Source organism: Amphibalanus amphitrite, unplaced genomic scaffold (assembly GCF_019059575.1).
Source record: "Amphibalanus amphitrite isolate SeventyFive unplaced genomic scaffold, NRLGWU_Aamphi_draft 001778F_arrow, whole genome shotgun sequence".
Taxonomy (NCBI): domain Eukaryota; kingdom Metazoa; phylum Arthropoda; class Thecostraca; order Balanomorpha; family Balanidae; genus Amphibalanus; species Amphibalanus amphitrite.
Window position 1 is genome coordinate 60,866 of NW_024883271.1, and position 23,146 is coordinate 84,011.

The window sequence follows — 23,146 nt, forward strand, 5'->3', positions numbered from 1 at the left end:
TCTCGAGTTTTCTGGATATTGTTACGCCTTGGTATCGCCTAAGATGAATCGCCTCTCGCATGCGATGTTAATATTCATTCGCCACTGCCGATCACGTCCTTATATGTCCTCCTCTAAGGCCGCTGCAACTAACTAATCCAGCTACGGCCAGCTCAATGCATTCGATCTCCGCCTGCATGATAAAACAAACCGGCAGGACCGGCTGTCGTCCTTGAACTTCCCGCTGCACATTCATGACCGGCCGCTCGGTCACGGTTTGGCGAAGGTCGCCGCTCGGTTGGCCGCCGCTCCGCCGGGTGACGGTCTCTCTCCGATCGGCACGCGCCGCGCCGGGGTGGTCTGCCTGCGCCGGCGGTGGGTGATGGACTCCACCTGCCACGAGAGGTGCCCGGCTGCGCGCACCCGGCGCCGGAGCGTCTCGCCGTGACTGGTGCCGGCCGCTGGTGTGTACTGCTGTTGGCTCGGAGCCAATGCGACCTTCACGGAGTGAATCCAGTCCCAGCCGCCGCGCAGTCGCAGTAGCGACCGTGACCGTGCTGCGGGCGCGCTGCGAGCCTGCAGCAGCGAGGGTGACCTCACCGTCCACACAGCGCAGCAAAACCCACTCCCTCCCCACTGCTTTCGGTGGTCGCCCAAAACGACCTTCGAGCGACCAGTCATCACGACGCCATCGTGACGACATTGTGACGTCATCACCCAATTGCCGACGGCTAAGTTGCGCAGCTCCGAACTTGTGAATCACCGACGATTATGGTCGTCGCTCATCAAACACAAATGATCACCACTTTTGCTGACAAACGCCGATGGAAGAGATCGCTGGCGAGCCGGTCAATCTCTTTTCCAAACCAACTCGGTCGAAATGAATTGCCGTCGTCCCGTCACCGCACGTCATCAGCTCGTAGCGGGAGCTGCCTCCAGCCGCTGTGAGCGACTCGGAGGCCGTCGTATCGGACGTGGCCCTCAACGGAGCTCGTTTATGGAGCTGTTTGCAGCGGGCCTGACGCCGCCGGCACAATGGGAGTCTGTTCCGCCCGTTGACCGCGCTCCATTCAGAGTGGCCGCACGCGCCGTCTGGGAGGGCCGGGCCGGCACGAGCGGACCGGGCCACCCAGCCGTGGGTGGTCCTCCGGACCTGCCCGGCCCGAACACTCGCCTGGGCACGGTCGGAGCTGACACGGCGCGTACGAGCCGGCAGAGTGGCGAACGGCGTTGGCGCACTCGATATTGATAACGCGTTGATGCCCCAGGGAATACCCGGGACAATATCAGCTGCTTTCGATAGTGAATCTGTTTGTAAATCACCCGTTCTTTTAGTTCAAAACACTAAGTTCAAAGGCAGTGTATGCCTTATTGAATTTACAATATGAGGTTGGAGATGAGCGCACCGAAAGCTTCGTTGAAACTTATTTCCAGTTTCGCGTTTTACGCTCCCGTAACCCCAGTCTCCACGTGTTCACCTCGCCCCAACCCTCACGCCCCACGACACGCTGTACTGCACGGCCGACCCACACAGCGGCTCCCAGGTCGGGCGAGGCGCTGAGAGCCCACGCGGCACGCACCTGGGACAGCGAACCCTCTCAGCATGGTGCGGTGGGCCGGGCGGGGGCCGGTCCTGGGACGGACGGCGCACCTGTTCCCACGCCTGCCACTCCAGGGACGGGGGGGGGGGCAGAGTTTGTGGGACGGCGCCCACATCAGTCTGGGCTGCAGGATTTTTGGAGAGAAGGTGGATGGGAAATGGGGTGACAAACTGGACAGTGGTACTGACTACTGAGGGCCGCTTCAGTGACCATGCTGGGATGATCCGGATGGAAGCATGAAAAAGGGCGCCGAAAGTCTTAGGAAGGGAGACAGATCGCCGGTGAACATTTTGTAAAGTCACATAGATGTTCTCGAGTCGAATCCACGGCTGCATCGGCGGAACATAAAGCATCACGCGGTGTTTTCCACTACCGGTTATTGAACGTTGCTGTAGATCTCTATCCGTAAATTTATTTGCAGATGTTATCCTGACTGATCGGTTGTAACTCGCAAAATAACTCAAGGCATTCAGCCACCCTCGGAATAATGTCTTTGCAGCACACTCTGAGCCCTTTTCACAAAACAATTTCGCAGTCGGTGCACTCAGCGATTCAAAAATGCCGTCAGGCCTGAACAAGTCAATCAATCAGCTTCTGATTCAATCTGCATTAGATCGTCCACTGCGCTGTAATTCAATTACACCAGCCAGTTGCAACTTCAAGTTTGCACCGCGCGCCCTCTTCCTGTGAAGGAGCTCTTCGCTGGAGCTGGGGAACCACCCCCACCTCGCTCGGCTGTCGGCGGTACCTCTCCAATCACTCGACCACCGGCGGCAGATCGGTCATCGGCCGTCCGTTCCGGCGACGATCGGCCCGCCGACCGTCATCAATCGGCCCGCCGACCGTCATCAATCGGCCCGAGAGCGATGGCCGAAAAATGGACTCGGCCGCCGGCCGCGCGGTGCCGGATGAATTCCTGATCGCCACTGAAGGGTTGGATTGTCGTCCTGGTCCCAACGGGCACGGACCCCATCGAACTTTCCTGGAAATGGCTGCCCCTTAGCTAAGTCCCCTTCGCCCCTCGGATGTTGGATATGCATCGCCAACATCGCTTCAAATCACATGTGGGGAGCGCATGCGTGTCTGGGTCTCACTTCCGCCTCGCGGCCGTGTTTGTCATCCTCCCCAGATTCTCCGCCAGACTATTGATTTTCTGTCGGCCTAGATTTGAGGGGTTGCGATGCGGTTGCAAGCACCGGTTCCCCACCGGTCCCTCCCCGCCAGACTGCCGGGGGGCAGACAGTGGGCCGTTAGGCTGGTCGCACGGGTTCACCTCTCTGCCGGCGAGGGTCGTCGGGTCGTCGACGCCGGCGGCCGATCGGCCCTTACCGGCGGGCGCAGTGTCGCCGTGCAGTCGTTTGTCATGTGCGCCGTATTTCGCCGTATTTCCGCCCACTTGTCGCGCCGGAATGGCCGCGAGTTATTGGAGCTGGGAGTGAAGTGGCGCCCGGCCGGCCCGGCACGACGTTTACGGCGCTGATATAGATCGGAACCTGGCGCCAGTCCGCTGAAAGGCTCACCGGCACCTGGGCGGCAGTCGACGGCCGCTCAATGCGCACGTACGGAGAATCTCCCGAACTGGTCGCACCGCGCTCAATACGCCGCGTTTTCTGCGAGCTAAATATGGATTACGTTACCTCGAGCTGTAGATTACGTATTGACCGAGTCATGCCGAGCTTATTCCGAAAACAAGCAACGCTGCAAGGGTGGGTTCGTTTGGCTTTGTGTATGGACACTGCTTGCATGAGGACGGCGCCCGGATTTTGATGCATTACCCGTTGCGAAAGTGGACAAATGGGGACTTATCGCGCTTATTATACTATCGGTCCATCTAATTAGCGCCCTGCGTGCCCAGTCTGATTCACAGGTGGCCGGCCGGTGCCTCGTGTCGAGTAGTGACACTGATGACACTCGGCCGGGGCCGCCGGGCTCTTATTAGCCGAGTGGCGCCGGCCGGCCGGCCGGGCGCGTGGACCACCACCGGATATCGACACACGCACGCACCGCCGCGCCGGTCGCGTGAGCGCGCCCCCGGGGCGAGATCACGAGCTTTTTACGTCGCACGGAAGCGCCACCTTCGTGCCACTGCCGCCGCGGGTCTAATGCCGTGTCGATGACGGAACTTTGTCACCTTCGCAAGTTGACACACTGGTGGATATATTTTTGGCTGTTTCTTTACTACATTATTATTTTGGGGCCATTCATTCTCTTGATGTAAGGACTAAGGAGGACCGTAGCAGGAGTTTTTAAAGGGTTCATGAACTGTGGTCATTTCGCTGGTGCCACTTAAGCCATTTGTTCAATGTCCTCATGACATGCAAACCTTTCGCCAGTTATTTGCACGTCTGAGTTCTCTGAAATAACGACTCGGTGAATCACTCCGCCATTCAAATCGACAAATGGCTGCTGGTAGGTAATTGAAAATGTACACGCCTTTCATGTAGCCCTGACACTTTAATAGTACTTTACCGGCACCATTTCATACAGGTGGTGAATGGTTCACGCACCTGTTCAATATTTATCGCTGGCTGGTCGGGTAGCTGGTACGGCGGCGAGCTTGTCGCGTAGCCCGGTTCCGGTGTCGGCTCGCCAGACACAATAAACACCGCTTCCGCCGCCGGTGCGCCGTTTTTTGTCACGGCTGCGCCGCGTCTGTAATTTGCCGGAAAGTTCGGCGCGCCGCCTCGGAAAGTAGCGTTGGCCGGGGTCGGGCCCGTGTCTAGTCGTGAGCCGTGCTGGGGCTCCGTCCGTGAGCCGTGTCCCGTACCGGGGCTCCGTCCGTGAGCCGACCGCTGCCGGTCGAAGGTCCGGCGCCACGGGGTCGGGTCAGGTGGCGCGTGGACGGCGCACGGGGCCGGTGCTAATGTCGAGCGGCGGCCGATGGCGCCGGCCCGGTCCGACGACCTGACGCCGGTCGGCAGACTCACCACGACTCAGACTGGAAGGCCAAAAGAACTATCCACGCGCGCCGTAACTTCAGCGGGCGTCTCGCCCGTCTGAGAATCTACGAATCTCGCCGACTGCCCTCTAGCCTCCCCCGAAATCCCTCCAGTTCTCCGACCGTGCCTTTGTCTGGTCTGCAGTGAAGCACGTCCGCGTCCATTACCGGCGCAGCTTCAGCGGGCCGGCACGTTCACGCGCCGCTGTGTCCGACCGGCAACTTTTCCATGAAGAACTTTGATCGCCGTCCCGGCCGTCAACAGCTTCCACAAAGGCTGTGGAGCTCTGTCGATGCAGGATCTCCGGGGCAGACCGGCAGACGGGCTGTCAACTTTCCGACGTCAAAAATCACAAACTCGGGACACATCCGCCACTAGTTTCTGTCAGCATTAGCTCTTTGTTCTCGTCGCCGACGGATTTATTCATGTGAAAGTCAATCCGGTAATGCTGAGTGCTCGCTCGAATTTCTGCGTGGCGAGGGGCTCGGGTGTTCTTCAAATGGCATGTTTGTTGAATATGCTGTTACTTGTCGTGTCCCATTAGTTTCAGCTGACTGCTTCTCTGGAAGGCGGCGATTCCCCCAGACTTCGGTTATCGCATTGGGAGAGTTCTTCGATTGCATTATGGTCTTGTGCCGTCGGTTTGCTGAGCAGTAGTTCGTCGTCGCCTCAGGAAAACTCGGCAATCATATTACGTGACTAGATTAGTCTGAGGCTCTGATCGTTATTGTGTTTGGGCGACAGACGTTGACTGGATGTTTCTCCCCTTTTTGCAGACATGTTACGAGATGGAGAAGTACCTGAAGGACGAGCCGAAGCTCAAGTCGTACAAGAAGCTGCCGTCCGAGCTGGACTCGGCGGCGGCGCGGTGGAAGTCGGAGCCGGAGCCGGACGACGGCGAGTACCTGTTCTCGTCGCGCGACTCGCTCGACTCGCTCAGCGTCAGCTCCGGCTCGTCGGCCAACTGGGAGACGGCCAGCGTCAAGACCGAGGAGCCCGAGTCGGAGAGCGACTCGGAGATGGAGGACGCCGCCGGCCGGCTGCTGGCCCACTCGCTCACGCCGCCCTCCAGTCCCGAGTGGCCGCCGGCGGCGCGGCTGGCCGGCCGCGGCACGCTCCAGGTGCGCTTCACGTCGCGCGCCGGCGGCCTCATCTCGTGCCTGCCGGGCCTGTCGCTCAAGGCGGGCCACGGCCGGCCGGCGCGCGCCGACTCCTCGCCAGATGGCAAGCGGCGGATACACAAGTGCCTCTTCTCCGGCTGCAAGAAGGTCTACACCAAGTCGTCCCACCTCAAGGCCCACCAGCGGACACACACAGGTGAGATCGCGACCGCTGCGCAGACCGCGACCACCCACACCTTCGGCAACTTCCTATACCCTTCCCGCATCAAAACGTCTATCATAGCAAGAGGGTCGATAGCATAGCTTGATACATCATCATAAGAAGGTCACATGGATGCGGCGGCCGACTTTTTGCATCCGGCGATCACCATTGGCATTCCTGTCTGGGCAGATATTGCGACCATTTAATGTCCTCATCCGCAAAAACAGCTGGCATATGACGGTGACATATCGACTCAGGGTTTCCGCGTCGGCTCAGACCAGTTGGAGACCGGGATATTAATGGTGCATATGGTCGAGGTAATGGCGTCATTTTTGCTCGTCTGCGGAGCCATTTGGCCTATTTGCCGGGATTGTATATCCGGAAACACGCTCGCAGGTGCCCTCCCAGCGGGGTCTTTGCGCCCGGAGTCTTTAGCGGAGCCCATTCCAGAGCAGCACAGGAGCAGAGGTGTTCTCAACTCGCGGACACTGGCTCCGATTGCCGTCGGCCGGCTGATGGCTGCCCCGTGTAAACCCGTCACCCGACGGCGGCTCGTGATGAAGCGACTCCCCCGCGGGAGTGGGAGGCCTTCCCGTCGGCGGGACGATCCTCCCCCGCTCCCCTCTGGCGCCAGTAAACAGTGGCGGCCGACCCGGGCAGAAATAGCCCCGGGGCGCGCTGGGTCAGCGGCCCGGTCGGCAGCCCCTCTCGCAGACGCCTCCCCTCCCCTCTCCAGCCATTCCAACAACTGACGGCGCATGGTAATGAAGATCAGAGGAGGGTGCATGTACACTCGGCTCTCTCTCTCTCTCTCTCTCTCTCTCTCTCTCTCTCTCTCTCCTCTGTCCCTCCTTATCCCTCCTCTACCCATCTCTCTCATTCTTCTCTCCTTCTCTCCCCTCTAATCTCCATCTCTCAGTTGGAACTTCCTGCGACAAGCATCTAGTTATACCTGGCATGCACCTGAGGCTCGCTGACGCTCCAAAGCTGCGATGCAGAGCGCTAGGATGACGGCAGACATTCAGAATCGCCACAGAAGAGCACAGCCTTAGCCCTTAGTGCAGTATCCCAGGAGGCACCGACCATCCTACGCAGACCCCGGATACGCACAGGATCATTTCGCGCACATTCTTCCGTCGTCGAGCCATCCATTAAACATGTCCGCCGAGGGATCAGCCGGCACGGCGACAAGCGCCATAGCGGGCTTTTCCTGTCGGGAAAGGCCGCTGGTGGAGGCTGAAATTCAGCCCCGGGCACTGCGGACTTCCCAAGTAGATCGTGAGGACGTCTTGGAGTGTGTGAAATGAGATGAGGCGATAGGTTTTAAGATGGGTGGATGGAAATGGGTTATATTTATAGCAGAGCTATGAGCCGGGAGACAGGATAGATACCTACGTGTCTGAACGAGAATAGGTTAGAAACGTGGCTCCCGAGTCCCAATCCTCTGCGTGGATCTCTGGCACGACGTGTGTGCCTTTGACAGCGATCAATGGCCTCTTTTCGGCCGATGGGTTCGCTCGGGCACTAACAGTCTATCACTCGTCGCCGTGCGCCTGGTGCGGGCGCGCGCGTATGGTGTGCGCCCTGCGCCGCCTTTGTTATTCGGCGCCAGGCGCGGCGCGGCCGTCGAATTACCGCGGCGCCTGGCGCGTCTGCAGCGTCATTATACAGCAGTCTCGGCCGTTATCTATGACGCCTTCTGTTGGTTAATAGAGCACGGGGAGCGGAGGGCCGCCCGCAACCAGGGGGAGTCGTCTGCCGCATGTCACCGCGAGACAGCCCCGCGCGATAACGCAGCACGGCCGCAATTATCGCCGGCTTTGCCCGGCTCCAATTGTCGGTACGTCGGCAATGGAGGCCGCTGGAGATAGGTACCGGCAGCCGTGGGGGATGTGGATGCCGCGGGTGAGCGTAAAGTCCGCGACGCTCACGTGTTCCATATATCGCTGTGAACGATGAGCGGCTGCCGCCGCGCCCCGTCTCCCACCACCGGAGGGTCCAGACAGTCCCCCGGGCCGCGAGTTCCGCTGATTTCTGCCGGTGCTCCATCATTCGAGTGGGTTTGGAGGCCCTAAATAGTCTGCTGGCCCGCTATCGGCGTCTCGCCGTGTTCTTTACGCAGATGGAGGAGCCGGCGGCGCGCCGTATCGGGCCCGTTTGCGTCAGCGCCTCCGCCGCGTCACTTTATCGCCTCGCTGCGCCGCTCTCGCCGCCGCCGTCATCGCCGCTACGTGGGCTGTCAGTGGATGCTTATCCGGCCAGCGTCACACTCCTGGCAATTTTCGAATAATCCCTCAACGACCTCGAGTGATTCCGAGACGTTTTTCGTCGGTCCCCGGCCCGATTACAGCCATCTCGAGTGGAGATCTGGGCGGGTCCACGATCCGGAGCTGTTGCGGGGCGGTCCCAAAACGATCCCAGCTTTTTTCCCTCGAGTTTCCCCCGGGCGTGTCCTCTGCGCTCTCGGAGGAATCCTTGAGCGGCCCTCGAGAGACGTCTGGTCCAGATACCGGTGACGGACGCCGACCCTATCCCCGCCGTCTGACGGGCGCGGATTGCCTCGGATCGGCCTGTTTTCCCCGCGCCCGCCGGTGCTCCCAGAGGAGGTTTTTGTGGCTGATGCCATGTGCCGACGGTCGGTGTCTTCATTAGGAGAATGTTGGAAGACGCGCGGAGCCGCCAGCGCAGGCCGTGTGGTTCTCTGACTCTCGCGAGCCCTTTCCGCGGCTGTCCCTTCTTCTAGCTCATCAGCGTCCGAAGGGAGGAGGCGGTCGCCGACAGCCCCCTGACGAGGGCGGCACGTGCGCTTTGTGCACGTGCCCGTACACTGACAGAGTGGGGTCGCATAAAAAGCGCCCGGCATTTCGCCAGTGCCAAAAGACGCCCGGCTGAAGGGCGGGCTAATGAGCCGAGCGGGCTGAAATGTCCCGGGCAGACCGCAGCCGCGTCGGCCAGTGTGTCAGCGACCCCAGACCGCCAGCCGTCCACCTAAGTGACCCGTGGGGAGAGAGAGCTGTCCCCATCTCCAGCAGCTGTTCCCGCCCCGGGGGAGGGGTGCGCCATTTCCCGGCCGGGATTAACCCTTTCTCTGCTGTGTTAATCATTCATAGCTGCGCGCGGATCTCGCAGACAGAGGACAGCCCGATGAGCGGTGGATAAAGGCGGCACGGAGGTGCGGGCGGTGGAACACGGACTGTCCCGTCACCTGGCCGACTGATGACGTAATGCCGTGTCCGCGCGCCCCTCGCGTGCCCCCAGTGGGTGTCAAATTGGGGGGACTAATGAATACTAATGGCGTGCCCCGCAGAGCATCAATCACTGGCGTGGAGCGCGTCCGACCCAATCCAATAATCGAGGCCCGCCCCAATCCAATCATCGCCACGGGTGTTGCGCCCGCGCGCACGTCCTCTGTTGCGGTGTGCGTGATCCGCCGATGATGGGACGACACGCGTTCCGGAGAGGGTACTCGGAACTGGGCTGATGAAAAACACACTATATCGAGGACCCAGAGACCTGATGGTGGGTCATCATACAACCCGACCCGGGATGGTGTTTTGGGTACGGTTCCCTGATCAGCCATTCGCTGGACCGGCCGTGGATCGCGGCTGATTATTTCGATTTCCACTCGCATCAGCGTCGATCCGAGTTTGCTCAGCGGCTGAGCAAACGGCCGGCTGAAAGCGGCCGCGCGGGCCGAGGACGGCGCGCCGATGATGTTGACCTCGAGTCTGTGGCCGCCGGCGCTGTCTGGACGTGTTGACCGTGCACCCCTCATCTCCCGACTCCCCTCAGTAATCTCAGCCTGTCTCCCCCCGCGCTGTTGGCCGACCTTCGTCCTTGATTTGCCGGTTAGGATGGGGTAGGATGTGGGTGCCAGTCACCTGCTCTGTTTCGTCGTTTCGTAACTGCTTCATGGCGTCACCGTGTGAGCAGTCGTGTTCAATGTTGACTCAAACGCTTAGAGCGCGGCTGTCAGGTGGCTGTCAGTCCTCAGGCGCCGGTGTGCTGTCCTTGAGCGCGCCTGTTTGGACTAGAGATAGCCCTTGTTGGCGACTCATCCTTCATCCCTGGTTATGCCTCGCTCCCCTCCGTCTCCAGCTCTTCTCTCTCCGTTCGTGTACAGTCACGGTATGTCGTTTGCACTAACCGTCCGCTCCTTCCCCTGCAGCTGACGGGGGCAGTGAGATGAGACGCGGTCTCTCGGGGGAGCTCATAATTGCTCATTGCAGGTGCATAACTCACCACATCTCTAGCTGAGCTTGCCCACCAGACTCTCTAGTCTCCTCGACACCGCCCCCCCCCCTCCGTCAGGTCACGTGACCCGACCGGGTCTCGTCGGACCCCGACCGTGACTGTGGGCCCAACTCGACGCCCTGTTTGCACTATGTTTTGGCTGCATGGTCGCCGTTTTTGACAACCACCGGCAGAAATAGGGCGCGATCGTAAATCGAGAGTGGGATTTATTTGGTCGATGCAGCGGTGTCGGCAGCGGCGGCCATGTTTCATCGATTGTGCGGGTCTCGCGCGGCGCGACGGGTAGCGGCCGCTGTGAAACAGTGCGCCAGCGGGCCTCCTGTTTACTCCGCGGCCACCCCTCTGTGTATACGCAGCTGCCAGGCAACGCCCGGGTTAGATCGTCGATGAGTTTCGGCAGCCCCCGTCGTTGGCGTCGACGTCAGCGACGATGACGTCGAGCGATCAGGCCGGGGTCGGAGCCCGAAGGCCATTATTCCCGCGGAGGATAACCCTTCTTTGTTTCGGGGCGTCGCGCGGCTCACTGTCCTCTTTGTCCCGGTCTGTGGACGGGCGCGGGGGGCGGTCGCTGCTGCCTTTTTCTGGAGCGGCGGCTGCCGCCTGTCATATCACACAGACTCGGGAAACAGACGGACGGACGCGCGGCGGCGGCCTGCAGAGTTGTCGGTGGCCGCGATGTTGCGAAAGCCGTGTTTTCTGCCGGCGGCGTTCGGAGCTTTGATGCGCCTGCCGGCGGCGCCGCGGCGCTGGGGGGTGTTTCGGCGCCGGCTGTCGGCCGGCGGCAGTTGTTCGTGTCCGTCTGACCCCCCCCCCCCTCCCTGGACGCTGACCTGAGTGAGTTTGCGGCCGGCCCCTCGCCGATCTATAATGGTCCGAGGTGTTGAAAAGCGGGCGCAGCGGCGTCAGCGATAGCCGCTTTTTTTGGTCTGCAACTGTCTGCTCCGACACTGGTAAAGAATTCAGCGTCTTGCTATCGCTGGAGTAACGATGTGTAATGATTTTTGCACCAACTTGCTTTGCAGCGTCGAGTCGGAAGCACAACTGGAAAGGTCAGCTCAATGTCAGGGTTGGTCGCAGACTTCCGAAGGGCACCGCCGACGGACTTTGAGCTGTTTACTCCGAAATGACGGCGCGGTGCCATATCTCTATCACATCTCGGTCGGTTCGTGTGCGGCCAGTTTTTGTCCCTCAGCAGAGTGGCTGTCCAACAAAAAGCAGGCCGCGCCATTAAGTTCATTGGTCTCTTTTCTCCGGCCTGTTAAGCTAATCCGGTGGAAATGGCGACACGTCCACGGGCCCCCTCCCGGTGCGCGCGCCCCGGCTCCCGCCCGCGCTTCTGCGGTGCTGCTGCGGCCGCCCCTCCGCTCCCTCCCGGTCTTGTTATGAAAAACAGGCCGGCAAAATTGTCTAGGAGCTGCTCCACGCCCCGGGGAGTTCTGGCTGATAAAGCCACGTGAGGTTCTGTCACAAAAATAGCTACGCCGTACTCGCCAGATGCAGGCAGACGGGTGGGTTCGATTTCTCCGCCGATGCCTTGGGAGGCAGTTGGGACTGCAATCCGCCGCTGATTGGAAATCTTCTCCCGACGCGGGCTCATTGAAAGTGCGATAAATTTGTGACGATCCGGCCGGGCCCGGCGGCGAGGTGTCACTGAGAGACCGGAGGAGGCTCCGTTGTCTGGAGTGGCTGTCGTACCGACGATCGCTGCTCGTCTGTGAGTCGGTACGTCGGCTCCGGCGTCGGACCGGCACCTGGAGAGAGCGAGAGGCGCTCATGGCGGGGCAGAGTGCGGAAGCGTCGGCGGCTCTGCCCTCTCTCCGTTGCCAACGGCCGTCGGCGGAGCGGCATCGATCGCCGCCGGCTATAAAATGTCACGGCGGCGTCTGGCGACTGCGGCGACTCGGACCGACGGCCCACTCGGCCATGGGAGAGCAGGAATGGAAGGAGATGTGTGGGAGAAACAGGGAAGGAAAGAATGAGGAGGAGGAACGGAAGAAGGGACGGGTAATGGTTCCATCACTCCTTTGATAGCTATTCCTTCTAAAAGCATACGATGATATTCACAGAGGGAATAATGAATAGTGAGTAAATCAAGTCATAAAACCAGCTCGTAAAGCGGGAGGCATCTGGCTATTATTTTCAAGCTGCATATGATAATGGATGCTGTAGGAATACCCAACAATGCCCGGAAAGGACCGAGTCGGGCATGTCAACGGCATGCGTGGCACAACAAACACAAAGACACAGAAAAACACGCCGAACGCACTCGATATTGTTTCTGTGGTAACCACTTATGACCACATCATGTGGTACGCGAGCAGCTTATTACTGACCCGAGCCATTAAATTCCCACTGGGTGGCTGGCTCGACGTGGCCTCATATCGCGGTGTGTTTTTTGTCCGCGCTGATGAGGGTGAATGCGAGTTGCAAGTCGCCACGTCTAATTGTACACCGGGAGACGCGGCTAACGAGCGCTTTGGACGTGCGGCCTGTTTTGTCGATAGGCTCTCTCCCGTGGGACGCAGACGCGACCGCCGCCGGCCGCTCCTGGTTGTGCCTCAGTGAGTGGTCTTGCATCATTTCCAGCGCATGAGGTGATGGCGTCCGTCTTCGATCTGCTCGCGGAGCGTCTCCAGTCTGTCAGCGGCGGCGTGCTCCGTCTGGACCGGAGGCGCCATGGGTCTGCTTCCTCATCAGGCTCGTCCGTCTGTCTGTCTGTCCGTCCGTCCGTCGGGACCCATGATGTGCCGGCGGCGGCCGGTGACCGTGACGCCGGCAGTGGGCCATCAGCTGCGGACCCGGCGCTCCCCATTACGGTCCCGTCTCATTTACAATCGATGTCGTCCGTCAGCCCCTTTGTCCACAGGCCCGTGTCCTGTGTGATGGCACCCGCGCCGACCACCGCCGCCTAGCTGGTCTGTCTCGGAGCTAAATCGGCCCGTCGGACGAGCTTAGCACGCAGCGCGTGCGGTGGACGATCCAACCGAGACCGTGGCTAAAGGAGCAATTGATCGATATCTTTTGTTTGGGTGGCCGGTGGGTTTTTCGCGAGGCGCGGGTGGCCGAAATTTATGGCCGGCAAACCGGTCGGATAATTGCCTGGCGCTGCATAAATCACTGGGCGCGTGGACGGCTCGGGAGGCGTCCTCAGCGGCCGGTCACCCTCACCCCGCGGTGGTGACTGACCTGCGCGCACGCCGGCCCGCTCCGAGGATCACACCAGCTAATGACGTATGTGAGCGATACGTCAGCGAGGCCATAAGGCGCGGTTCATATAGCTCCAACTGGGCTAAAATCGGCCGAGACTGGCCTCAATGGCTGCAGGGCCACCGGCGCAGCGGAGGTTGTCAAGTGAGATGGTGGTAATTTGATCAGAGCTGAACAGCTCTCCAGAGCGGCTCGAGAGGGCTCCATTTGCACTGAGCCCGGGATGCGAAAGCTGCCGACAACCCTTCCTCGGCCCAGCGAGTTAGAGACAATATGGGTAAAACGATGTTTGACGAGCATTGTACTGGATAGTTAGACATTTGTGGAAACCGAGCGGTGTTGTTGGAAATAGCACATCAGTGTGCTTCATTGCTTCACACAGGATGCCATAGCACAGGAGCGGATCACCATAAGTTGCGATCGCGATGTCTCTTTTGGTCGGTCAGTCTATTTTTACTCATAACTCGAAACGTTGATAAAGCACCTGTCTGGAAACGCTATCGCTCTGATTATGACCGTATGTTTCAGACCAGCCGTTGTTTCACTTTTAGCTTGCCTTTGCATAGTTCCAGAAGGCACAAACGAGCGATTTTTGTCGTCCAATAATTTTATGACGGCCGTCTGGCCTGTAAATCTTTGCCTTTCGGCGCAATCAAGCGTCGGGTCGAGACGAGCGAGACGGAATTCGGGGAACGACCACTGATTTTAGACCATGGCCACTGCGCGGCCAATGTGATTTGTATTTCTGCCCGGCGAAATATTTGTTGAGATTGCCTTCTGAAATTGGACTAATCTGCCTCCGCGTCCCTCCGGGCACAATCCATCATGCATTGTGTCCCGGTGTGCTGCTGGCGCCGCTCTGCTTTCTTATCTCCCCTGCGATAGCAGTCCCATTTCGTCGGGGAAAATTATCCATCACTGCAGAACAAACGGCGCCCATTTACCGGCCGAGTTGACATCGCTCGGCGCGGCGGCGATCTATCGCGCCGGCCGAGTTAATCGCGATATGGACCCCGTCTATTGCGCACGCCGCCCGGGAGACAAACCGGAGACAGAACGGGAGACAAACGGGAGACAAATTGCCTCCCGGACCCGCCTCGCCGTCTCCGGTCGCCGCGTCGATTCGACGAGCGACGGCTCCCGGAGGAACGCGTCGATGGGGACGCTAGGCCTTCGTCTCGCCGTTTCGAGACTGTTCGCCGCTCAGCACTAGGCTGGAAAGGGATAGTTCCGAAACTAGGCACTCTATTGTCCCTAGCAGCAGCGATGAATCTGACGGTGCCCAATCTGAAGCTGTGTAGAAACGGCCGAACCGTGCACACTGCACAGCACTGCCGTGCAAAACGGGAGCAGATCCATCCGTCGAGCCCGTGTATACCTGCGGTTTCTACAGCGCAGTAATGAACCCGCCACCGGAAGACGCGATAAATTCCGAAAGCCGAGCCGGACCGATCGTGGAATCTCTGATAACCCGCGCCCAGACTGGTGATCTCAGACCGATAGCTGCAGCGGGGTCACTCTGTCCGGGCGGGGGGCGGCACCCTGGGAGCGCGCTCAGCTGTGACCCTCCCCCTCCCCACTACCCCTCCCCGCCTACGCGCGTGGCCTTTCCCGGACGTGACGAACGCCGCCAACACGAGGAAAGCAGCGCCCCGGTTGGGCCGATTCACTTTCCTTCCCGGTCCAAGCGCGCCATAACCGAGCCCAATCAGCCAGACTGACGCCCGAGCTGTGACGTCAGAACTCCGTAAGGTTGTATATCGCTGCGACCCTGAGCTCTGCGACATGACCACAGACTAGAACGATGAGCGATCCCACGTGCATGCAGTGATGCGTCATTGTTGTTACTATCTACTACGTCGTAGCTGGATTAAGCGAATCAACTCTCTGGGTTTAAAAGTGGCGTGGAGTTGAAAAAGAGCTTCTGCATTTAGCATAACAAAAACAGGAAAGTGGGTAGGTGCAGTTCAGAAAGTCAGAGCAAAGTTTGCACGCTATCGTACAAGTCGCGAACTATAAAAGAGGCCTTGCGCGAAACATTTTCCACTTATGCCCCTGAGCTATTTTCTCACGGATTCCGGTCGGCCAGTCACGACTGCCCGTGACGTTTGGCTCAGCACTCCTCTGGCGCGACTGTGCACTCTGCCGGTGTTCCCTCTGGCAGCGGCGGCCGACTGTGACGTCATGTGTTGACATCCGGCGGGGGTGGGCTCCGATCCGGTTTGTTTGTGATCCCCCTGGCTGGCTCGGCTTCTGTCGCTGCCTCCCGGGGCGAGACGGCTGGCACTGGCCTCCGATGAATAGTGAGTAGTGAGCTGGCACGGCCCATCGGCACGGGTGACCTGGCGGGGGACCCGGCGGGGTGACTGGTGCGGGACCTGGCGGCAGGCTCCCTGGATGCCGTGAGCTGACGGCCCCGACCCAAACCGGTCACCGGATGACATTTGTTTTCCGGAAATGGTCGTCCCACCGGCTGCATGACAGCCAGGGGGCGGGGCTGTGCAGCACGCGATATCACCTCCCCCACCCCTGTCCACCCCACACTCATATCCCGCCCCTCTCGTGCATCGAAAGGTCACCTGTCGCCCGTATATCACAACCGGCCTCCTCGCTGAATTCGGTATGAATGAGTCCTCATCGGGGCCGAACCAGTTGTAAGGCGGTCGCGCCGGTCGATGTCTGGTCCGATTCGGGCGAGCGCTGTTCGATCTGAAGCTGCCGCTGTTTTTAATTAGCGCCGCTCGCGTATCGCATAGCGATAGCTGCCTCCCCCGGCGGCGGAATGGACTCGTCCAGATCGGTGTCTGTGCCGTCATCCAAGCGAAGAGGCGGAAGGGAGCCATTAGGATTGGCAACTTAATGAATCCATCAATAGAGGGTGAATCCATTCTGGAAATAGACCCGTTATGATCTTGCCATTAAAAAGGTAGGTTGGAGACGAATTAGGAGGATTACGTGAAGTGAAATTGAACCTGGAAACCAGTGTGTGAAACTAAAAGTTTTAATGAATTGCATATTTAGCTTAATTAACTGCAACTGCCTCGTTTCAGTTAAATTGCGTACGCGTTTCGTTTAATTTGTAACTTCGTGCCTCGGAAACTTCGTGCCTCGGAAACATGGAAACCCATGAGTAGATCGTGCATGACGGAGCGCTAACGGGTCCTCCAGTTCAGCGGAGTGCCCGTTAGTCTCCTGATCTTCCACCGGCGATTGTGCACTTTCCCGTGCCGAACGGTACACTCATTGGACGACCTTCGAGTGGCAGTCACTGTCGCGGCCCCTCACGACCGTCGTCTCCGGACGAGTCCTCCGGTCACGGCCACCGTCGTCCGGTGACCGTCTGACCGCCGCCATGGGGAGGGGGTAGGGGGTCGGGGGCTCGCCACCTCCCACCGACCCCTGCGGGCAGACCACTCAGCGGCCGCGGCGGACCATTTCCGGCGGCCTGTGACCCCCCCCCCCCCTCCCCCTCGTCGGTCACACTCAGTCTGACACCAGCGACTGTCTGTGGTCAGCAGTCAGCGGCGCACACGGCTCTGACCGTGTTTGGATCGCCCGTGACTCAGCCGATCGGCATTCGATGACGTCACCGACACACCAGATACACAGGCTATCGGCTGCTGATTCCGCGATCGCGGAATTCTCGCGATAGCACCCTCTGCGGACCGGATCGTCTGGCGTCAGAACTGACGATTTCTCTAGAATTTGACTACTCAGCATTGAGAGCATCATTCCGTGATTAAAAACGGGCTCGAAGTTTAATTAACTTGTATCGATTTGTATCGCGAACGGCGAAACCATTCACGGTCGAGTAATGCGGTGCAGCATGCCTTCAGGCGCTTACCACTAACGCCATCTATGGGTTTTATTCGAAACTACATACGTACTGTCGCTTGATCCTCGACTTATTTGTGGCAGTCGCTCAGCTCGTAAGCAGTTATTGTGCAGGGTTGGGGAGCACATTCATTCAGGTTTGAGCCTTCACCTTTCTACGACTGATTGCTGAAGTCGAACCGTTCATTTGCTGACATTTGGCTGCGGCTGGTGGTTACAACACCACCTGTAAAAATATCCCCGGTCCGCGGAGTTTGCGACGGGTCATTCGACTCACATAGCCAAGGCCCCGCCTGAAAGGTCGCGCGGCATTTTTAGCCGTGTCGTTCGAAGGTCCGGTCAGAATTCGGCGCTGACCATTCATTGGGATAGCTCGGCATTTGGTTGCCAACCGACCGCCGTCGGTATAGCGTCGGTAGGGACTATCGTGGGCCAGCCGTCGACTCAGCAGCGGCGACTGGTCGCCGCTGCTGCCCCGCAGCTTACGTCAACTTGAAACAGGAAATCGGCAAGCCGTCTTAGAAATAACCCTTGTCGGAGCGTTCTCGGAGCAGTCTGCTCCTGTCACTTCAAGTTTTAGGCCACAACAGCGATCGACAGAGCCCCGAAAGCCTCTCGGCGCTGAGCTTGCGGCCCGTTCAAAAGAACGAACAAAGACGGCGAGCGCGTCCATTATGTGCCTTCAGCTTTGATTTTTGCGTTTCATTTTCGTTTCGATGACTTCCTAATCCATTGTAGCTCGTTTCAGTGTGATATATGAGAGAGCGGCCTGTCGGCCGGCGGCCGCAGATCGTCCATTTCGGGCGCGCTCGGCCGCGGCCGCGATGTTTCTCGCCAGGGTAACCCGCTGGTCTGGACACGACGATCAAAAAATGTCCGACCCTGCAAGTGCAGTGTACCAGGAAAGCGGCGGCATCTGAGCTCTCTCGGCCGAAAACAGCAAACCGATCCGTGTTTATGTTTCCGAGTCAGATTATTCCGTGCAGCATTTTGATATGTAGGCACTGCGTTTGTTGTTTTAGTTATATGGGTTCTGGAGAATGCAGCTCTGTTTCCGGAACCTGTTGCGAATGTCAGCTCTCTCCTTCCCTCTCCTTTTGTGTGGCTGCGGACCGGGCGGCCATCCCCGGCTCCCCGCCGTCAGTCGGTGAACTACTCCCATTAATACCCGGCTGGTTATCCGCACCCCGCCGCCCCCGGCGCTGCGGTACTGTGCGGGGATCGAGCAACCCGTCCCTATACCGGCGGCTCCCCGAGATGCCGCCATAAACTCCTATTACCGGCCCCGATGCATCGACCGGCTGTGTCTGCCGCGGGGTGGCCGCCGAAACAATGTGGTCGCGACGCCGCCGATGGGGCATTCATACCCCGATATGGAGTCCTGGTCCGCGGATCACGCCTGGCTGCGGGCTCCCTCCACCATACCGTCCGAGTCGTCAAGTGTTTTATGGGCTCATTATGTCCACGCATGCATGTTGGAGGGATGGTGGCACTACCATGGATTGTGGACACAATTGGATAGGGAGAACGGGTAGAGGGCTTAATGGCAGAGGGTTATACCTGTCGGGAATCACTGATACGCATCAGAGCCCTTTGTAATCAGCTCTGTTGTTTACTTTCCTCGTTAACGTTGTTGGATTACGCCATCGCTTATATATGTCCCAAGTCTGACAGTGACTTGCTGGATGCTATTCCTATTAATCATTCCGTCTTTATACGGTGTATTGACATTGCTAATGGTAGACGCGGCGAAAGGAACAACGAGGCACGCGTTCCATGAAACATCGAGGTTATTTTATGCAACCGTGCCCTTCACATGACTCATGAGAACTGGCACAGGAATTTATTCAAGCGCGCCACGTTCTAGATAATCGGGTTTCATCTACATTTGCATACATCCCTGCTAATAGCTTGAGACCTTTGACAAATGGCGTCTCATTGGGTCCTCCGTTTGGCTTTGGAACTGGACGGACGTGCCACTGGTTGTCGCGACAGGGTCCTGGCGCCGCTGTGTCGCTGACAATAATGCAGAGGCCGACGGGACCCGCTATGCATGCACCGTCTGCCCCGTGTCCCGCCGCTGCACTCAGCTGTGATTCATCGCCATATATGGACATTGCCATATTTGGCCTGGGACAGGCCTGGGTGCCCGTTGACGCGTTTTTTCCTCGGCATGGCGCCGATCCTACCTTGTTAACCACTGTGCTCAATCATATATATTTAATTGCCCGGTCCGAGCACTATACCAGTTATTATTCGGTCGCTTTCCCAAGGGTGTTTTAAAATAATGTCCGAACGAAGTGAGGACATTATTTTATCGAAAATAGCGTCCGAACGGAGTGAGGATGCTATTTTCGAAAATTGCACGAATGAAATGAGTGCAATTTTCGCATTGAATGTGCGAGCCTGCGAGGCGAGCATATTCAATGAAAACACCCTTGAGGAAAAGCGACCGTATCATGGCTGGTATAGTATTCGGACCGGGTAATTAAATTTATTATAGTAAATTTTTTGGCACCTAGCACCAACGCATCTCTGAGAAAGGGTTCGCTTTTGGGCTTCGACATCAAGGAGGGGCACGGGAGAGGGGGGGGGGGCAGCAAATGGGTAAAGCTTTGGGCGTATAATGAAAATTATTGCCAATGGACTTTAACACACGATGGGCGAATAACGAAATTAATCTATAACTTGGTTTCAGTATACCTATACAAATGGTAAATTGCCTACCATGTCGTATTTTGCTTGAAATTCATCCCTCATTTCTCAGATATTTCCTGGTAAACATGCGAGACGCGTCTGTTACCTACTTTTATTAGACATTCATGCTACGAAGCGAGTGAGGAGTAGGCGTTGCGGAGACATGTTTTGTCTTCATTAGTGGGGAAATGTGATGTCGTTGCATTCCCTCCTCTTTCCTACGTTTTGAGTTTTGACATCCAATATCCATGAAGGTATGATAACAAACGTCGATCTTACTACAAACACTGGCTCCTGACAGTGCTGTTCTTCCCGTTTTGTAAGGTTCATCTTCAATTGCTCTTTTCACTGACTCTTGAGAACTAGGTGTACCTCGAAATCTGCCTTCTAAATTTCTGCGTAACCTGCTAAGCCATCTCTTTGAAATGCATACGAAAAGTCATTACATTAAGGCTGTGTTCTTTTCAAAATTCACCTGTCAACCTGTTTCGCAATTCATTTTATTCCAAGCTGCAAGCTTCTATCAAGATTACTAGATATGACCCAAGGCATATGACCGGACTTTTATTGAAGTTTCAGTCATCGAATGCATTGTTTAACAGGGAACTTTTGAAGAGAAGAAAACTGCCGTATAATGAAATTAACCGCCGTGTTTTTATGCATGGGTTTTGATAGGCATTTCCGAGTTTTGGCGTCGACTGAAATTAACCGTCTCTCGCGCTTCAGCCTTTCAGCAGGCCACCTTTATACAAAATTTAACTGAACTTTTTTAACATGCGTCGGTGGCAAAAATGTACTATAATGCTATTTATTGTAGCCTTTCGCCTGGCGTGAGGTTTCTGTAAACAGCATGTCACGAGGCCAGCTCTCCGGGCAGCCAGTACGGGTTTTGTTGATGGGTCGTGTCATGACCCGACTGCACCCTCCCCTCCCCTCGCTCCCCTCCCCCGCAGCCTCGCGGGGCCGGTGACCCGGCGCCGAAGCCTTTCACTTTCACGCGGCATTGCTGACCTAGTTGGAGGTCACCGACCCGACCTGGCCTTCAGCGTCGGCTGGCTGTCTGAGCCGCCGCTGCCGCCGCCGCTGCCCGCCACTGCCCGACGTATATATCTGCCGGGCCGGTAATTAACCCGACCCAGTCGCCGCCCGGGGGTGGGGAGGGGGCCGCGGGGTGGGAGAGGGGCCGGCACGACTGTCGCAGTCTCGTGCAGCGGTGCCGAGGTCAGCGCCGCCGTCATTCATCAGCGCACAGTGCCTCCCCGGGCAGACAGAGGCGGCATGGACAGAGGCAATGGCCGCATGCACCCTGCAGCTCGGGGAGGGTCCGCTAGAGCTGCAGTTTACGAGCACGGCGGCCCGACACCCGTGGCCTCGAGAATATGGAGCATTGTGCCGGCCCGTTGGGCTGCTGCAGCCAACATACCGAGTAGAAGGGACGCTGGGTAGAGGGGAGGGTAGTAGGGAGGGAGAGAGAACATGGGACCTCCGCGCTCGCTGATTAGTGTAACTAGACGGTGTATAATTAGCCAGATGAATTCCAGCGCGTCGGCTCGTTACACGAGATGCAGCGGTGGCCGCCGTTCGTCCCAGCTCGCTTCTCTCCGCCTGTTAGCGTGTCACGGTCCGCCCGACACGGGCCGTCACGCGGCGGGTTTTTCATGACCCTGTGACCCGTCACCGCAGGCTCTGACCTGACATGACCTCTGGCCTGGATCGAGTGGAGATGTCAGTGCACCCTGGCCGGGGATGAGCCTGTTCTCTCTGAACTCACTCAACCACACGCAAAAAGCGACATTCTGCAATGTCGCTAGACGCTATAACTGGCTGGTGGGCGACGGTAAGAAATTACAGATAAACGCTTAGGATGCACGTTATCAAATTTCAGTACGAAATACTGCCTAACCAGATTGGTAATAGGCCAAAGGAGGGTAATTTGAACTTTTAGGAATACTTCTCCACTGTAAACTGTTCCTATCGAACCACCCAAACGTTTCTATAATGATACTTGACCCTTTAATACTGATACCCTTTTTTAGAGTTACCTCACTGAACATTTTGACATGACACGTTGACAATGAGACACAAACCAATTCAAAAACAACATTGAGTCGGTACATTACCGAGAAGTGAAAGTTGCTCCGTCGACGCCTCTGGGCGTAGCGCTGAACCGGCAGCCACGGCCAAGGTCAAATGTCACCGCCGCCAACCCCTCACGCACTTGACCGATATCATCGCTACACGCTGTCACCATGCGACAAAATGTTTGTCATCACCGAGATCCAAACTAGGCCACAACACTTCTAAAAAAATGAAAAATGAAAAAAACGAGAATGAAAACTATTGCACCCCAAGGCTTGCACAACACACAACATAATTTCACCGCAGGCGCAGAGCTTTGTCACCCCTCCCCTCTGGACGCGTCGCCGTCAGCTGAGCTGCTGAACGCTGATTGGCTGATCCAGGTGATTCTCGCCACGGGCGATTCAATGCGATCGCTATGGGACGGGCCGCTGCTGACTGGCCCAACAATAGAATGCATTCGTATTTTATATTGATATTCACTGAACGGTAAATGTAATGGATTATTTATTGAAGCAATTGAAGAAAGGTTTTCGTGTGCTCCAAAATAGCGTCAGTCGTCTCGTCAGCTTTAAAAAGAATCGCTATTTATTTGTAGGTACCTATAGGTACTGGTAGACTGTTCGTAATGTCATTCCGACCGGCTGATACAAGGTCTCATCTTAGTAGTTATCTCTCCCTGTCAGCAGTTCTACATTTCACTCCAAACTACTTCATCTCCCACGTCTGTCCTCTCTCCACGCACCTGTTCTCCCTCCTCCCTCTCTCTCCTCCCTCCCTCTACCCAGTCGTAAGGCCGCCTCAGTCGGGGGCCCGCCAACTCGCAGTCCAGACACGCTCGTGCGTATGCGTAGGCATGAGAGCGGGGCGGTCGGCGTCGGCCCGTCCCGTTACCCGGTGGAATGCCGGGGTGCGGGCCCGGCCGGCCCGCGGCCACCGACCTCGTACAGGTGCGCCACTCTCATGGGGAGTTGCTGCCGGGAAAATCACGGACAAATGGAGACTAATCGTGGTAAAGTGGACCGGATTTATCAGCTAAAACGATTTATTCATTCGGCTTTAGGTGCACAGTTATTGCAGAGTGAGAGGCATTGTAGTGTTAAGTTGCATCGTTGCATCATTGCGTTACATCGTTCAACTTTTATCGTCCCATCTACTTGACCATATTTCAGCGGAACTCCGTCCTATGTCCCTTGATGCTACAAAAACGCAGTCACTGTCGCAACTATAGCG

The 23,146-nt window shown here is 57.6% G+C and overlaps 1 protein-coding gene across 1 annotated transcript in view; it reads left to right on the forward strand.

The window, feature by feature from the left end:
• LOC122375114 (Krueppel-like factor 6) overlaps positions 1 to 23,146 on the forward strand; it is a 56,886-nt gene that overhangs the window by 30,665 nt on the left and 3,075 nt on the right. The window contains exon 2 of the mRNA XM_043354312.1: positions 5,296 to 5,836. Within this exon, the coding sequence (XP_043210247.1) occupies positions 5,296 to 5,836 (541 nt within the window). The remainder of the gene's footprint in view (positions 1 to 5,295; positions 5,837 to 23,146) is intronic.